General features: G+C 29.6%; 1 protein-coding gene across 1 annotated transcript; it reads left to right on the top strand.

The window, feature by feature from the left end:
* Positions 1-8736: 8736 nt before the first annotated feature.
* LOC118047882 (patatin-like protein 2) lies at positions 8737-10826 on the top strand. Its single transcript, XM_035057303.2, has 6 exons — positions 8737-9014; positions 9101-9282; positions 9472-9649; positions 9747-9911; positions 10000-10302; positions 10453-10826. Exons 1-6 carry the CDS (start codon positions 8901-8903, stop codon positions 10675-10677), a joined length of 1167 nt encoding a protein of 388 aa, XP_034913194.1. The 5' UTR covers positions 8737-8900; the 3' UTR covers positions 10678-10826.
* The last annotated feature ends 8282 nt before the right edge of the window (positions 10827-19108 follow it).

The raw sequence follows: 19108 nt of genomic DNA, 5'->3' as shown, positions 1-19108 counted from the left end.
TAGTTTTGAAGCTTCGATTTTAATCAGCCTTTTTATTCCTGTGCTAGGCTTGGGCCCATTTTACGAGGAGCCTATGGCTCACGGTGACTCCAACCTTCATAAATTGAAAGTCCCAAAGAAACATATATTTTTAATTGAAAAAAATACACGAAATCAAGAAGAGTGAACAATTTATTAATAATAAATATATTATTATGATTATAATCTTTATTACTATTATTATTACTATTACTTAATTTTATCATATCCAAACATTTTAAAGGAGAACCAATTCAATTCCTGTCACAGAGCTTCTGAAATATTATCAAACCTTTCATGTGCAACAATGAATGATTTCAAATGTTATAAAGATATGTTTTTATCAAAAGTAATACAAGAAACAATTTTTTTGAAGCCCTATATTGATATGATAGTCACTATGCATGATATAGCTCGTATATTATAAGCTATATATATATATAAGAACAAATACACGAATCCAAGAAAGAGTCAACAAACCCTCTAAGTTCAGAAAGAATTGGAAGAAGAAAATGATACTCAAGTTTGTGGAAGCATTTGTACCAAAGACGAAGAATTTTTAATAGAATTAAAAGAAAAAAAATGAGGAACCAGAATTAAAGAAAGATTTATACCAAAAACTCAAAAATATAGTTTTAGAAGAATAAAAAAAACATTAACCCAGATCCTTATGATTAAGAAAAAATATATGCTAACAAGATTTAACAATAAATCTTTTGACCCTAATATAACTATTATTGATTTTCAATATGAAATTAATATTTTAAAAGACCAGATAAAAAAATTACAAAAAGATAATATATAAATTAAATCAGAATTATTAGAATTAGGAATTCAAAATTATACTATTGAAGAATCTTCAAGCCTTGGAGAAAAGGAACAAGAATTAATTGAAAAGAACAATTACAAACAAAAGAAGTCCAAGAGAAATTTAAACAACAACAAGAATTAATTTAAACAACAATGATATTAACTTATTAAACAATTTCGATGAAAAACAAGACTATTCAAACAAATAATGAATTTCATGAATATTGCAAAAAAGAAAATAGAAGAATAACTAGATTTTTTTATGTTGAAACAAGTAGAAATTTAACAAGGAATACCAATATTAGTAATTAATTACTAACCATTAAATGAAATTTTAAAATGGATTAATATCTAATACTCAATAAAAAGACCTTTTAAACATATTATATAATACAAAAATATTATTACGAACCATTAAATATATTAGGATAAGAATCAATTACAAAGGTTTTTTTTTTAATGTCTCAATTATATAGCAAATTTCTTTAAAATCTTAGAAAAATCTATGCATCCTTGTACCAAAGATTAGAAAAGAATCCTCCAATATGGTCTCATCACACCTTAATAGTCCAACAAGTTAAAATACATGTCAAAACTCTTCCATATTTAGGAATATCAAACCCTAAAACATTTCACATAGTTGAGACAAATGTGTCTCTATACAAGATATGAAGTAATATTAAAACAAAAGATTAAAGACAAAGAACAACTAACCAGATATTTTTGAGGTATTTGGCTTGGATCTCAAAAGAATTATTCTACTATTAAAAAAAACTATCTATTATTTTATGTGTTACAAAACTCCAAAATAATATTGTCAACAATTTAATACAAGTTGATTGTAAATCTTAAAAAACAATTCTTCAAAAAGATGTCAAAAATATTGTCTCAAAACAATTTTTTTCTAGATGACAAGCAATACTTTCTTGTTATGATTTTCAAATAGAACATATCAAAGGAGAATTAAATTATCTTCCTAATTTTTTTGACAAGAGAATTCTTACAGAAAAAAATAATTGATGAAGACTACTATCAACAATAAAAGCTAATAATAGGCACTCCTATAAGGCAACAAACACCTTCTCCTAATAAACAAAATTTTCCTATGCAATGAACTTTCATCTAGGAAGTTCAAGAAATCTTTTAGCACCACCAAGATAAACTAGATCACATAGCAATTTTTTGGCCAAATACCAAAATCATGCCCTTTCATCACCAAGACCTCATTCATTTTCTCATGTTGTCAATACTTCACTAGTCCCTATTAATTCAACCTTACCACCCAACCTAAGACCAAATCATATACAATCTTCCTGATATTAATAATAGGAAATTAAAATACCAGACCAAACTCTTTCCATTACAATACTAGAACTTGAATCCTTAAAACAAACTTCTAAAGAAATATATAAAACAATATTCCTAGTAAACTTTCATTACTTACCAAAAAACTTGATAAAAACCAGATAGTTTTATGAGTTAATTTTAAGAGACTAATTTTATTGAAGTAACTCATACCCCAAACCATAATGATCCAAACACAATTGCCTATTCAAAATGCAGGATTTTAAAAGTTCTCACTTTCTTATGAGTCAAATCAAGAAAATTTTTATAGAAAAATATTTTTCTAAAAACTACTTTTCTCAAACATTTTCATATCAAGATTACAAAAATGCATGGTATAATACTCTTTGTCATAACCCAATTTTTGACAACATAAATTCATTAAAAAAAATGAAGAAAATTGAAATTTGAGTCAAGACAACACAAATTAAAAGCTTTAAGGGTTTAATCATGTTGGATTTATGACTTTGAAAGTTAATTTTAAAAGAAATTGAAAGAATTAACAAGTTTAGGATTTCGATTAAGCTTTGATTCGGTTTAATTAATCATATCGAGAGTTTAATTGAAGAATGAATAAGTTTAGGGACTTAATTAAACTTAAAATTAGTTTAATTAATGAGATTATGAGCTTAATTAAAAGAATTGGCAAGCCTAAGAACTCAATTAATTCACTCTCCACTGTTCACTTTGTAGAACAGTGGAGATGACGAGGCAGCGAAAGTAGGGAAAAAGGAGAAGGGTCAAGGAGAGCAGGCCTGACGACAACTCACGATGCTGACGGTGGTAATGAAGAGGAAGAATGGTGGTGGTGAGAAGAAAAACGATGGCCACTGTTGTTTTTCCTTTCTGTGTAGACATGCGTTCCAAAACTGAAGAAGAAATAAGGGTCACGGGGATGACCAATGAAATAACTTAGGCTTTGGATCAATTGTGTTAAGAATTAGAAAGAATCAGACAAGATTTAGAATAGAAAAGGAAGTCATTATTTGATAGTTTATATAGTTATAAATCAAGACACATTACAAAATAAAATAAATTAAATTATAGAAAATACTTGATCATCTCCTTTTATTAGATGATTGAAATAATTTCATGATTGTCTTGAGTTGTGTAATTCCTTGATTTTTAATTTCTTTTCATTAATTAGAAAATAATTAATAATATTTGCCTTGATTTATTCCTTAACACTCCCCTCAAACCTCATAATACTTTTAATTTTCATGAGTTTGATATACCCTACTTCTATTTTCATTCTAGCTTCATCTACTTATTTTTAATAATTGTATTTTTTTAAATATAGCTATTATTATCCATTTTTATCCTATTATGATTGCGGCTACATTTTTTTAACCAAACATCACTTTTCAAGATTCAGCATTTCAAGTGATTATTTTATTTTGTCTCACTCTTCATTAGATTGATGCATTCTTTTTATCATAACTCCTTGGCCACTTTCCTTCTCATTTTTTGAGAAGAATCTCTCTCTCTCTCTCTCTCTCTAGGTGGTCTATTTGAAATCACCTTATCTCTTGTGCAAGAACTTTTCACCTTGTACAAAGTCTCTTTTGTTTTTATTTGTATGTCCTTTTCTTGATGTAATCTCAATTCTCTTGTTGGGTTTTTTTGTTTTGAATCTCCCTAACTTTTTTTTTATTCTTTGGATGTCATTTGGTCATCTATATGATCTTGAGATTTCTCCTTATCATGAGTTAATGTTATCACGACCCGAATCTCAAGTCCATGACCATCAATGCAAGATTGGTGTCGTAAGGACATATAAAAAAAACAAGTTATTTAAAAATATATACATTTTATAATCTTTTAAAATATTATATTATTCAAAACTAATGAAAACAAATAATAGTTCAAAACTTCTCACCAGTAATTAAAATAAAAACAATAATCTATAATACTCATTATATTGTCAAAATTCAAGCTTAATTAAAATAGAATAATAGTAGAGTGTCTAAGAGATCAAATCAAAACTAAAAGAAAAGTCTCACAAAACAAACAAGGCATACCGATCAAAATTGAAGAAGTAGGAACACTTAGCAAAGTCCACCTGCTAGAAACCAAGAATCTAAAATAATATTAAAACTAAAGGGTGACTTCAACAAGATATCTTCCTTTAATTAGAAAGTAATCAAGAATATTTACATTGACTATTCACTATCAGAAAATCGATAAATACAAACGGAAATATTGAGAGAATTACAGTGGGAAAAAAATTAAAACAAAGAAAAAAAATGATGACGTGTCATTTTTTACGACGGAAATAAATTATGTTGGTAAAATCCGTCGATAAATTCTGTTGGTAAATTGTGAAAACTGTTCATCATGTCAATTACAAAGGAAATCACCAATGGAATTTTTCAGAGATCTTCAGAACTGTTCACTTTCCAATTGCACTGTTAATTGTTGTTTTTTACGGACAAAATCATCGACGGATTGAAAAGTCGTCGGTGTTATTCGGCAGTTTTCTGAAAAATTCAATTGATTTAAAATTTTCATTTAAATATTACAGACGGAATCACCGATGGATTGAAAAATCGTCGGTAATTGTTGGCGATTTCTGAAAACTTTTTATGAAATTGAAAATTTAAATTAAATATTACCAATGAAGTTACCAACGGAATAATTAAAAATTATGAATATTCAATTATCCGTCGGTAAATCGGTCGCTAACGTGCTCCAATAAAAAACCTGATTCCTCTTATTTCACAAAAGACAGACTCATTTCTTATTATTTTTCTTCTTCTTCTTCATTATATGTAAAAAACATCAATATCTATTTCTTTTTTTTTCTTTTCTCTCCTCATCTCCTTCTCTTTTCCTCCATGCTTGGTTATGTCTTCTTCTTCTTTCTGTTTTTATCCTCTTAGTTTTTTTTTTTTTAAATTAATATGCTTTACAATTTTTTCTTCTTTCCTTAGCTTCACTTGCAAGTACATTAAGGTAAGATTTTTCTTTTTTTTTTTCATGATTTTTTTCACTATATTTGTTTTTTATTTTATTTTTAATTGTTTTTGTTCTTGATAATTGTATAAATGTTGTTGTGAGATTTTTTTTTTCCATATAAGATCAATTTTTAGTTGATTTATTTATAGGATTTTTAAATTTTTAGCAATTGCAACTTCATTTTTTTCATATGAATTTTTTTAGTTGAATTTATTTTTTTGTTTTATTTATTTGTTGCAAATTTGTTTGAGTTGATTTTTTTATTCTTTTTTCCAAGCATTTTGAGTATATATTATACAGTGTTGATTTATGTTAATTTAATTATTTTATAATTTTTATGAAATGAAATTTTTTTTAAAATGTTTTTAAATAATTACCGACGGAATTTCCGTAGGTATATCCGTCGGTAATAAAAAAAAAAAATTACCCGGAATGAAGCTTTATTTTTTTATTACAAACGGATTTACTGACAGGTAAAAAGTTACCGATAAAAGATTCACCGATGAAGCATTTCCGTCGGTGATTTTGTCGGTAAATTAATTACTGACGGAATATGTGTCTTACGCCGATGGAAAAATTCCATCGGTAAAACTATTAAATCTTGTAGTGATTTTCTTAAAATATAAAACTATTTTTGGAAACTTAACTAATAATTCAAGTTTTTAGATTGAGATGATTGTTTAACATGGTATCAAAGTCTTATTAATCAAATGTTCAAAAGATGTTACGAGTCTATACAAGTTTCAAGCTTAAAATTATTCCTGAAACCTCACCTAATAACTTACACTTTTCTAATAACCTAAACTTTTAGACTGTGATGTTTTTGCAACATAATCAAGCTGGAAAAAGATGAAGGGCGAAGACAGATAAAAAATGAAACAAGTCCAGAGGCTGAGGAGGCAGACTCTAAGTACGTTTCAATTAACTCTTCGAGCAGTGCAAATAGAATCAGAAGCTTTTGGAGAATCAGCAACATAAGCACCAGGGCACATCAAGAGTTCTGAATCAGAGAATAGCTCAGTTCAACTCAGTCAAAAGGAATATCTTTCCTTGAAGCGAAGAGCCAAAGAAGGGACTTCACTTGCTGCCTGGCGGGTTTCTGTGCCCATGGAAAAGAAGTTCGCAGCTGAAGCAAGCCGGAACTCAGAGTCAATAAGATTGAAAGAAACTCGTTCTGAGAAGAACATGTCAGGGATAAGGAGAATGGAAGAGAAAAGGATAACTGGAGATGGATCTCCCGTTTAAGAGGAAGAAGGACAGCAAGATTCAAAAAGGCTGCCTCATTGAAAAGATCAGGAAATGCTTTTCCTAAAGCTCGAGCAAAAGCAATTTCTAAATCCAACTCGATGACTCCACAACAACAGATGACAGGATCAGCGAGAAAAAGAAATATGCGTTTTCTTGTACAAAGCATCAGAAGGTTGTTTGGATGGCTTCATATGGGTATGTAGGGTGGCAAGCAAGTTTCGGACAAGACGACATTAATAAAATGTAACATGTTAACCCAAATAAATAAATAAATGTACAACTCTCTGGTTTGAGATCGAAGAACAAGAGCTTACGTTCAAGCAGGAGTTTTTCTAATTATCTGTCGAAGTCTAAATATCTAGCTAGCAGCTTTAACAGAGCATAAAGAATGGTGAGAACAAAGAAAACAGGCATTACGCTCCCAATATATGTTTCTCGACACCCCCAAGCCTTTGTGTTTGTGCCAGAAGAGTCGGTATGATCTTCTGTTGGTGGGTTTTGTGCCCCACTATTCAACATTCATTCATCAGAGATGCCCAGTTTTCATCTGTACTTACTTCCCCGGCCTCCCTTTATCTCACTCTGTAAGCAAAAAAGATCAGCCGTGGAGATAGAGTGATCCCTTTTCAGTGCGTGACAGGGGAACTATACTTCCTAATTTAGTTCAAAGATACTAGATTCCTCGTGCATACAAGAAGCTAACGATTAATAACTGGGGTATGACTATCGTACATAATTTGTGTATATATATAAAAGTTTTTTTATTTATTAACATGGATGTCTAAATTAAATTGCACGTATCTTGACTAATCTCACAAGTCCTAAAGTTAACAATTATATAAGCTTCCATGATGGCTATTAGTAACCACTGAACTCAAACATGAGATCATAGAAGGAGTAAACCCCTTTTTCAGTCCTAAACTTTTATTATTGAGTCAACTACTGGATGATTTATAATTAAGTTTTTATTATTATTATTATTATTAACATGGATATTCGGACTAGCTTGTGTGCATCTCGACTACTTTCACGGCTTGAAATTAATGATCATATAAGCCTTAAATGATCCTGAGATTTGTGAGACTCAAACTGGTGATCTCTAGAGAGCAAATCTAGAGTCTGATCAGTTAAACTACACTCATCAAGATTATAATTTTAATATCTCACAGTTGGTGCAAAAAATTTAATAAAAAAATATTTTTTTATAAAATTATTATCATTTTTAAAATGATAACTAGAAAACACCTAAATCATAAAAATAATAAAAATATCAGTAAGATTTTTTTCCTGCATAACAAGTTAAATGCTAGCCATGTCATCTTCCTCAACAACAAGAACAGGGACAGCATATCTATAAGAAATGATATTTTATAAAACGCGCCTGCCACGCTAGCACACATACATACAGAAATTAATTATTAAGAGTTAAGAAAGCCGCCATGAATTGCTTTATATATATATATATATATATATATATATATATATATATTAATAAAAATATCTAGACTAGTTTATATGCACTCTACGAGTCCTGAAATTAATAACTATATAAGTCTTTAATGACCATCATATTAACAATTACAAGGGTCAAACTTGAGATATAGAAAAAATAAACTCCTTAATCCTAAACTTTTATCATTAATCACGTACTAATTTCATATATGTTTGATTAATATGTCTATGATAAAGAGAGAACTGTGCATCTTTTAAAATTTCTTTTAAGAACTTGATTATATAAGATGATTTGTTCATTGATTTCATTCATTCTAAATAATAATCATAACAGTATGAAATTGCATGCTAGGATTTAATTATCTGCATTAAACGGCATTGTCCAATCAAGGAAGGAATGATACATAGCTACAAAGTTGGGCAATTCAACAAAGGCGTCTGTACTACAGCCATGAAAATAAAGAAGAAGTTCGATAATTACAAAATGCGGGTCAGCACATACATGGTCCAAGGCCTCCGTTTACGAAATTTAAAGTAATTTGGAGTTTGTTTATTTTTTTTTATTTTAAAATAATTTTAAAAAATTAAAAATAAAATTTGTTATGTTTTAAATTAATTATTTTTAAAATTTTAAAAAATATTATATTAATATATTTTTAAATAAATGTTTTTTTTAAAAGTAGTCACCAGTAATAATGGTGTTTATGAGGGGGATAATTATTATTTTTTAAATTTTTTTTTTATTTTTTAAAATTTATTTCTCACACCAAAACCTAAAAATATCTCAAGATAAAAAAAGTTATTTATTATAAAATAAAATAATTTTTTTTAAAAAATATTTTTAAAATATAAAAATAAAGATGGCCGTGGACTCTTTATGGCGAGATCGTTGGTGTGTGTACCACAGGCATTATTGGACTCTTTTAGGCGAGGTCGTTGGTGTCTTTCCCTTATAAAGACTAATCGATCGCCTAGATGCATATTCATACCCAGCAACCAGTACTGGAACATAACTTGTACTGTTTCTTGGTTAAATTGAGCGCCCGTCTCTCTTGAAAGTTGAAACCGATATGGCTACTGGTTTTGGTAAGAGAAGGGTGGCAACAGTGCTAAGCATTGACGGAGGTGGCATTAGAGGCATAATTCCGGGTTCCCTTCTTGCCTTTCTTGAATCCAAACTTCAGGTAGTTAATTTACTAACTAAACCATGTCCTTTCCCATCCTTTTCATTTCATCTTTTCGTTTATGCTTATGCTTTGTTATTTGTTAGGAGCTGGACGGGTCACAGGCGAGGATTGCAGATTATTTTGACATCATCGCTGGGACGAGCACTGGTGGACTGGTAGCCACCATGCTTGCAGCTCCTAATAAGGAAAACAGACCCATGTATGCAGCAAAGGACATCAATGACTTCTATTTAGAGCACACCCCCAAGATTTTCCCTCAGAAAAGGTGAATTCCAGTGCTGGATCCATTCTTTTCTCCACATGCTTTAGCTTCCAGTACAGGACTTGCAAGAGAAACGTTCCGTATTAGCATGATGAAGCATTGTTTCGAAGTATTCTGACTGTTGATAATTTGTTTTTTTTTTTTTTTTGTTTTTTTTTTTGCGGTGGATGTTTACTTCGATCCGTTGAATAGTAACCTGTTAGGTCCGCTGTCAGTTTTCTTTGGCGGGCCAAAGTATGATGGGAAGTATCTGAGGTCATTGACGAACAACTTGCTAGGAGAGTTGACTATCAAACAGACCCTCACAAACGTTATTTTGCCTACTTTTGACATGAAGCTCCTTCAACCAGTGATCTTCTCCACCACTGAAGTATGATGCTAGTAACTATTAAGCCAGTTAGAAAAAATCTTTCTGTACTTCGAAAGTCACAAGTTTACTGATCTTTAATTTTTCTTTTGCTTTACAGGGAAAGACTAATGCTTTGAAAAATGCTAGGCTAGCAGACATTTGTGTGGCCACCTCTGCAGCTCCAACGTACTTGCCAGCACACTTCTTCACGACCAAGGATCCCAATGGAACCTCCACTCGCAATTTCGACCTGGTTGACGGTGCGATTGCCGCAAATAATCCTGTGAGTATCTAGCTAGGTTACATGAAAAAGTACTTGCAGTTTACAATAGCATGGCTAAGAGTAACCAATTAAATCCAATTGTCCACAGGCATTATTGGCCATATCTGAGATCCGCAACCAGATCAGGATGCATACCGGTGAATTTGCTGGCGTGGAACCCACGGAGAAAAAGGGTATGCTAGTCTTATCGCTAGGAACCGGAGAAGCCAAGTATGAAGAGAAATATAATGCATCCACAGCCGCTAAATGGAGCATGATCAATTGGGTTTATAACAGTGGCAAAACACCAATTATAGACATGTTTAGCAGTGCAAGCTCTGATATGGTTGACTATCATATCTCCTCCCTCTTCCAGTCTCTGGAATCAAAGGAATTTTACCTACGTATTCAGGTATATATACAAAAGGGTTTATTTTCTTGCGACCATAATATTTTTTTGAATTAATTAGTCCAGAACAATTCCAACAACACAGGGTGACATGATTATATGACAAGTGATCAATCGTAACTAAAATGGAGTTTGCTGGTGTGGGATTAACAGGATGACAAATTGAGCGGGGATGCAGCATCTGTTGACATTGCAACTCCCCAGAACTTGCAAAGGCTCAAAGAGATTGGATCTGAACTCCTAAAGAAGACAGAGTCAAGAGTGAATATGGATACTGGCAAGTATGAAGAAATTGAAGGAGGACGCACGAACGAAGCAGCTCTTGCCAGGTTTGCTCAGTTTCTCTCAGATGAAAAAAAGTACCGGCAAACCAATTAATGGCGTTCACTTCCTACATAGTTGGAATACAGGATTTGTGTATTTGGAATAATAAAAACCGCAGGGTTTTTTTTATTTTTATTTTTATGCCAATGTACAAGAAGCATTATCTATATGTAATAAGAGAAGGGAGTTTTAATTTGCTTTCATATATATATATATATGAAGGAAACAAAATATCTCTTGCTTTATGGCAAGAGGCACCTCTGGACGTGTAAAATATGTGTAATGCAAAGGTTTGATGACTTGATCCCTTGTATAAGCTAAACTGCCAAAATTGATAGAATGTTAGCTGTTGCGGTAGTAAATGTTTTTTAAAATAATTTTTATAAAATACTTTTGGAATGAAAAAACAAATGGGTTATAAGAATTCAAAAGTTCAATTAATGTTCGGTGTTCGGGTTGTTGGAATGTGCTCACAAATATTTAATCATAGAATAATTCATAAAAACAAAAACAAATTAAAAAAAAAAAAAAAACATTTTTCGTGGGGCCAGCGATCATGAAAGATGGACATACCATTGGATCACAGCTGTTGAGGCCACGTCAAACGCGAAAAGGAAGCTAGTTACATGTGTTTAATGCATTAGATACCGCCGTGAAACTCATTTTTAAAAGTGATTTTTAATTTAAAAATATATTAAAATATTTTTATTTATTTTTTATTTTAGCACATTAAAATCAATATAAAAAACTTAGAAAATATTTTGAAAAAATTAAATTAAAATAAAAAAAAATTAAAATTTTAATAAAAAAGTAACCCAACCCGCATTGTCAAAAATAATACTTTTTCAAATGAAACTCATCTAAATACATAAACTATTAAACTCCTAAACACTTAAAAAATTAAGCATGGTCACCTATTAGAAAATCTCATCAAGTGGTCATTATAATTATTAACAATGTTCAATAATAATTATCTTTTTAATAAAACCCAAAATCTTGAAGATTATTAAAGAGTAAAAAAAGTAAATTCAAATTGCCCATATAAAACATTAAAAACATGTGCATCCATTTGAAAGAAAGAATTTGCAAAAACTATAATGATTTGAACTTTATTTTCATAAAATATTCATGAACATAATTTTCTTTTTTTAAAAAAAACAGCTTAGAATAAATATATATAAAAATTGAACGATCATAAATAAGGATAAGGTATTTTATTAGTTAAAATCCCTTTGTCTTATTAATATGTTTCTCTTTTTTCTTGGAATTGTTTTCACTAGATTATTTTTTTTATAAAGAAAAGCTTATAGAATCTTAAAAACAAATTTTATTAAAAAGATGTTTTTGAGGATTTTGATGTAAATATATTAAAAAAAATATAAGAATAATAAATTTCTCATCCGATATCATGGAGAACTTATTAAAGTATATTTTTTATTTAATTATATAATAATAAAATATATATACTAAAGTATACTAACAAATAAAATTTAATAAACGGTTGTACAATAACAACAATAACTAATATTAAAAAAAGAAATTTATAATTGTATTTGAAAACTAAATAAAAATAGAATGATATTTAATAAAATAATATCTTTAATATAATTTTAATTAATTAATTTTAATAAAATTTAATTAAAATTAAAGAAAAATAACCTTAAAGTTTCAACAAAGAAAAAATGTGGACTGGCGCATAACAAAGAAGGACAAGTGCGTACACCTTGCCACCTATACTTTTTAAGTTGGTGGACTACCATTGTTTTTTTTTCAAAAAAAAAAAAAAAAAAATAACGAAACATACGATTTGTTGTTTACTGGTCTAATTTGCTCCCACAAAAGAGGTGGTTGGAAATTCAAGTATTATATTTTTTGGTTCAATTTTTTTTTTAATTTATTTTTATTTAAAAAAATTTAATAAAAATTCTTACATTATAATAAATCATTTTTAACTCAAAACACTCCTAAATTAATAAAAATTATAAAATTAAACTGAAAAAATTATTTTCAACTTGATCTATTTTTTAACGATATAAAAACTTAAAAACACAGTAGTTGTATTTTTCTTAAGAAGAAAAATATATTGACACTAAATTCAACTTTATTTTCTTGAAATTTTACCATCTAACCATTGTTTCCACTTCATCATTTTCAAGTGACTCACATACTCCTCATAAATTCGAAGAACCGAAACAATGTCAAAAAATGTAGGAATGAAATGTCAAAACCTCAATAAAAAGAAATAAAAAAATGAGGGTTCAAAATTTGAAAATCCATGCCTCGTGAACAATAAAAAGAAAAAAAATAAGAAAAATATAATTTTTTGTTTTAGTGTCAGATTTGAACCCATATAATTTCAATTTTTTTTAAGCAATAAATTTAAGTTTTATTTTTCCAATTAAGTATTTATCTTAATATTGAGAGTTTTTTTTATATCAAGAACTTCATATATATAAAAAGCTATTTGAGATTAATTATTATATCTAAATCTCATTAATACAATATATATGGATGGAATTAAAAAAATGATATTTAAAATAGAAAAAGCTTCACGAACAAAAAATAATAATAATCGGCAGTGTTTACTCCTTTAGCTTTTCATGTAATTGTAATTGTAATGATAATAATCGAAGAACGAGCGACGAAAGGGCCACCTCCTGATCCAGCAGCTGTCTTGGACTCTTTAGAGGCCATCGCGCCTCTGTTATGGACGCTTCTGTCCATCCTCCTAATTTTCTACCTTTTGAGTATATTTGATAATATAATAGTAATTATTTTTTAAATATTTTTTTATATTAAAATATATATCAATGATATTTATTTATTTTTTAAAAATTATTTTTAATATTAGGACATTAAAATGATCTAAAAAATACAAACCGTATTAAATTTTAACAAAAAAAATTAAATTTTTTTCTTTCACCGTGTAACTGACATTTTCACTGATTTTTTCTTAAAATAAACTTAATATTTATTTAAGATTTTGCAGTTCTACGTACGGAGAGTTAAGAATTTGGATACTGTACAACATCGAACAGTATCATCTGCTTGGTATTCGTTTAATAATTATTAAATTAAATTCATTTTGTTTCTTGTAATTGATTTTCTAGTTTGTATTGGATGAAAGGCTGCATGGTGCTGCTCCTGGGAATTTCTCTGGCTGCTAGTCCTATGATTGGCTACAACAAAGTTAGCAGGTGCATACAATTAATAATTACCATTAATAATTACTCCACGCTTACAAATTACAAGCATTCATATACTCATAGAACTAGAAGCCAAAAAGTACATGGCATCAACATCATTTCCACTCCATTTCAAAGAAGACTACCATAGTGTCCGTGCTCGGCAACTAATCAATAACAAATAGTAGAGAATCTTTTAAAGGTCTTGAATTTGAAGCAAACCAGACCCAATAATTTTAGGTCTGATAGAAGGGTCTAGAATTAGTAGGGCCCGATTTCCATTTTTTTTTTTTGATTTACGTGGGTGTCCGGGTCAACTTGCGCGCACCACAACTAATCTCACGGCTCACTGAACATCCTGCAAACTCAGTGAGCATGTAAGGCACCGCGGTGGTGACAGGCGTGCACGGTGAGGTTTGAACCTAGGATGCAGAGGAAGGAAACAAGTCCCTTCAACCACTAGGCTAAGACCTAGAATGACCCGATTTCCATTCTTGTAACGATGTTAAGTTGCGCAACCAAGCCATGGACAATGATGCGCTATTCTCAGAAATTGAGTGGCGCAGCTTATGAGGAATGGATTTGAGCTAAAGCTATTACCTCTAGGTCATCACATGTGCAAGACCCATAATTACTTTGGGTTCGACCTGGTGCAGGATCCATGGGGTGTTAGGTCCAACTAGTGCAAAACCCAATTAGGTGTTATGAATGCTCTGTTAGGTTTGGCCGGTAGATAAGGCTCAATGCTATTGACACTTTTTAGATGTGTTCTAGGCTTGGAAATGTCAACCAAACTTAACAACGTTGGGTCTAACTTTTAAAGCCAAATCCAGAGCGTTGGGTCCTGCATCTGGCAGGATCCAAAGCTATTTTGGATCCTACACCTACTAGACCCAACACCTAATTAGGTATAGTACACGTCAAGACCCAAAGCAATTTTACCCAATATTGCATATATATATATATATATATATAAAATTTAAAACCACTGTATTAAAAATCTAAAGACAATAAAATATTGATAAAACTTTGAATCTCATACACTAATTTTATAAAATTAACATATCTTCTATTATCTAAAATAAAATTATATTATAATATTTATAAATAATTTTTAAATGGATTGTAGTGTTCAACAATTCTCTTATATAATACAAAAAATTTATAAAGTATATGATGCAAATCAAAATTTTTTTGAGAGCTCCATCACTTTAATATGACAATATTAGAGAACGAAATTAAAAATAATAAAAATCTTAATTTGAAGTGTAGGAATTTTTATTTTTATTTTTAAAAGCATTTTTTAAAGGTAAAAACAAACATTGCTAAATAAGAAAATCTAATTGAATCTCAAATGAAAAAAAAAATCTTTTATTAACGATAATAATAATAATAATTTTTAAGTTTAGCTTTTATATTAAATCTATGGTTGTTTTTCAATATCAAATTTGTTTATCAAATTTGTTAATTACTATATTAATAATATTAATAACAATAAGAATATTTATAATACAAATAATGATACTTTTAATATTAATTATAATATAAATAATAATATTTTTCATATTCAAAACAATATTAAACTTACTAAAGAGTAGGGATGCCAAACCCAAGTTAATAATAATAATAATTGATTAATTGATTTTATCCTTCAAATCAAATCTATGTTTTTTTCAATAGTAATAAAATATATTTAAAATTAAATATATTAATGAATATAATAATATTTATAATATGAATAATAATATTAAATTTGTTTGGCCCTAGTTTTTAATCCCTTCAAATAAAATTTATTATTTTTCTTTGATAGTAATAATATTATTTTTCAAATTTATTAATGGTGATAATTTTCATAATAATAATAATAATAATAATAATAATAATAATTTTTAATTTCTATTCAATCAAATGATATTGAGCATGTTTCCCATCTCTTTTTGAGAAAAAAGTAAGCTATTTCTTTGCAAAATCGTTGCTCAATTGCATATGTGGCAATTCTGCCAAGACCTCTTTGTTAGTTGGGGGAATAATCCATACAAATCATATTTTTCGAGGAATATATCAAGAGAGAATTGAGTTTGGTTAGACAATGTGTGGTTGTCAAATAATCAAAAACTTTTGCCAGACCCAATCTCAATATTTAAAAAACAAAAACAAAATATTAATTTAAAGTAAAGAAAACAATAAAAAAAATTCAAAATTTTTTTACAGCATTTTTGAAACGCAAAAACAAACATGCTTTAATAAAGAAATTTAACCCAACCTAAAATGAAAAAACAAATATCATCAATAAAAGAAAACAAACATATCAAGAGGAAAAAAATTGGAAATATCTTAAAATATTTTTTTAAAATATCTATTTTTATATAAGCACAACAAAATAATACAAAAAATTTTAATATGAACTAAGGAAGAAATAATAATTTGAAGTAAAGAAAAAAATAAAATATTATCAAATTTTTTTCAAAGCATTGTTGAAAAAAAAAAAACATTATCATCACCTCATTTTTTTATAATATAAAAAAGGATATTGGTTCCACTGCTCTGGAAAACCCAAGCCAAACCTAACAAATATGCACAAAAAAGGAGCAAAGCGGTGCCAATGCCCACATATCTACTATTGGGTTGTGATAGTGAATCAAATGAATAGATTGTATTTTTTTTATTAATCAGAATTGATAAAGATGAAAAAAATATATTATTTTGAAGTAAAAAAAAAAATTAAAAATTGAAAATTTCTTGGGTTTGGCTTCACAACAAGCCACAATCTCAACATCTTTTTTTTTTTTAAATAATATAAAAACATTAAAAAATATCATAATTTAATTAGAAAATTCAACCCAACTTGAAATGAAAAAAAAAATATCATCACCCAAATTTTGTACAATATAAAAAAAATCTCATCAATTATTTTGGAAAATAAATTTAAATCAGGTGTAACAATTCAAATCTATTTATTTTCTATTTACCATATGAAAAAAAAAAAAGTCTTAGGTCCTACTAGAGGTAGGACCCAACTTTAATGCATGCAGCAGGACCCAAAAAAAAATTATGGTTTTTCTTCCATGCTAATAATATTTGTTTTTAATAATAATAATAATAATAACAATAATAATAATAATAATAATAATTTTTGAAGTTTACCCTTCAAATATATTAATGATGCTCGCGCGATGCTATTGGTGTTTTAAGTGAAATTTAATTCTAATTATTATAATAGACAGTGATAAATGAGATCATAAAGTCTGCAAGACTCAATTTGGTGTTGAGTTCAGCAAGATGTAGGACTCATTTGGATGTTGGGTCCAGAAGGTACAGGACCTAAAATAGCTATAGGTCCTCCACCCTGCAGGACCCAAAGCTATTTGAGTCCTGAATCTAGCAGGACTCAAAGTTGTTTGAGGTCCTGCACCCGTTAGACCCAACACCCAATTGGGTCCTGCATATGTCAACACCCAAAGCAATTTTACCCAATATTACATGTATTTAATAATATATATAACACTGCATAAAAAATTTAAAGACAATAAAACATTGATAAAACTTTGAATCTCATATACTAATGTTATAAAACTAACATATCTTTTATTACCTAAAATAAAATAAAAATAATAATATTTATAAATTATTTTTGAATGGATTGTAGTGTTCAAAAGTTCTCTTATACAAAACCAAAATTTTATCAATGTTTGAGAGCTACATCAACTTTAATATGACAATATTAGAGAACAAAATTAAAAGTAATAAAAATCTTAATTTGAAGTAAAGGGAAAATAAATTTTTTGACTAAAAACACAGGAAAGGAACACTCCTGAAGGTGCTACAATGTCATCCACAGTTAATTGTATCTTGATCCATAGTGCATGTACAGTAAAAAATCCTCATATGTATTCATAGCAAAACAATTGTGTAAGTTCACAGTTAATTGTCTATTGATCCACAGTGTATATATTTACAGTAAGTCCACAGTGAATTGTCTCGGAAGCTAAATCATGTTGTAAAAATATTGTTCATTAAGACTCATGGGATTGTGGATTGTAACAGCCTCTTAAATTTTTTTTTCCTTTCGTTCATGCTCACGACTGGGTTGGTTATTGCAGACTTTGGCTGAGTTTGTTGGGGATATGTTTGGTTCCCAGTTGTTTTTATTAACTTGCATGAGGTTTGGCTTGGCTTGGCTTGGCTTGGCTAGCCTTTATTCATCTCTTTCTTAGGTTAGCTACACTATGGGGAGAGTTTTTTGCTATCAATTTGTACATTAAATAAGTAGGGTTGTAGCATCAATAATGACACCTATTTGCTCTCACATTGGGTCTTTCTATAACATAGGGAGAGTTGTTGTGGTTTGCTTGGGAAATAGTATCATGTTTATTAAATACATGCAATTAACTTTGGGTCCTAACATGTGCAGGACCTAATTGGGTGTTGGGTCCTGACGTGTGTAGGACCCATTTGATACCTTTAACAGGTTTGTATTTTGTATTGTAATGGGATGATGTTCAAACTCCCAAAATGCCATCAACAGGCCTTCCCCTTTACTAACTGGACTAGCTTGAGGAAGGGGTAATCTCTTCAGGAGCATGTTGCACGCAAAAAAGAAATGAGATTCCCTTATCTAGTTGTGTCTTAACCGATTGTTATCCCCCCCCCCACGAGCGCTACAATATCTGTGAAGTGTTTTGGGTTTGGCTTGTCAACTAGACCCAACGACTTTTAGCAAAGATGCCACACTCCCAGCCACAATTTTTGTCTAAAATCATAGGAAAGAAACGCCCCCTAGGGTGATACAGTGTCGTCCACAGTGAATTGTATCTTGATCCATAGTAAATTACTAAATGTACTATAAAAAAATCCTAATACATTTTAATATATAGCAAAGCAACTGGGTACGTCCACATTTATTTGTCTCTTGGTCTACAGTTCATACATATACAGTAAGTTCATAGTGAACTGTCTGTTAGTCCATAGTGCATTCATGTACGGTAAAAATCCTTGTGCGTTAACCGATTGCCATTCCACCCCCCATAGACGTTATAGTGTATGGGCAGTGTTTTGGGTGTGACTTGTTAACCATACCCAACAACGTGGGGTCCGACCACCAAAGCCAGACCAGGCAGCTTTTGACAGAGATGCCACGCCCTGAGTCGCAATTCTTGACTAAAATCACAGGAAAGAAACACCCCCTCGTTCATAGTGAATTGTATCTTGATCCAGAGTGCATGTACAGTAAAAAAATCCTCATATGTTTTAATACATAGCAAAGCAATTGTACAAGTCCACAGTTAATTATCTCTTGGTTC

Source organism: Populus alba, chromosome 7, assembly GCF_005239225.2.
Source record: "Populus alba chromosome 7, ASM523922v2, whole genome shotgun sequence".
NCBI lineage: Eukaryota > Viridiplantae > Streptophyta > Magnoliopsida > Malpighiales > Salicaceae > Populus > Populus alba.
Note: the sequence above shows the minus strand (reverse complement) of the source record. Positions and strands in the feature narration are given on the sequence as shown.

Bases quoted from the DNA above. Each gene is read 5' to 3' on its own strand.
- LOC118047882 (XM_035057303.2), top strand. From the start codon at position 8,901: ATGGCTACTGGTTTTGGTAAGAGAAGGGTGGCAACAGTGCTAAGCATT. The intron at 9,015-9,100 runs GTAGTTAATTTA...GTTATTTGTTAG, and splicing joins TTCTTGAATCCAAACTTCAG to GAGCTGGACGGGTCACAGGC. The intron at 9,912-9,999 runs GTGAGTATCTAG...AATTGTCCACAG, and splicing joins CGATTGCCGCAAATAATCCT to GCATTATTGGCCATATCTGA.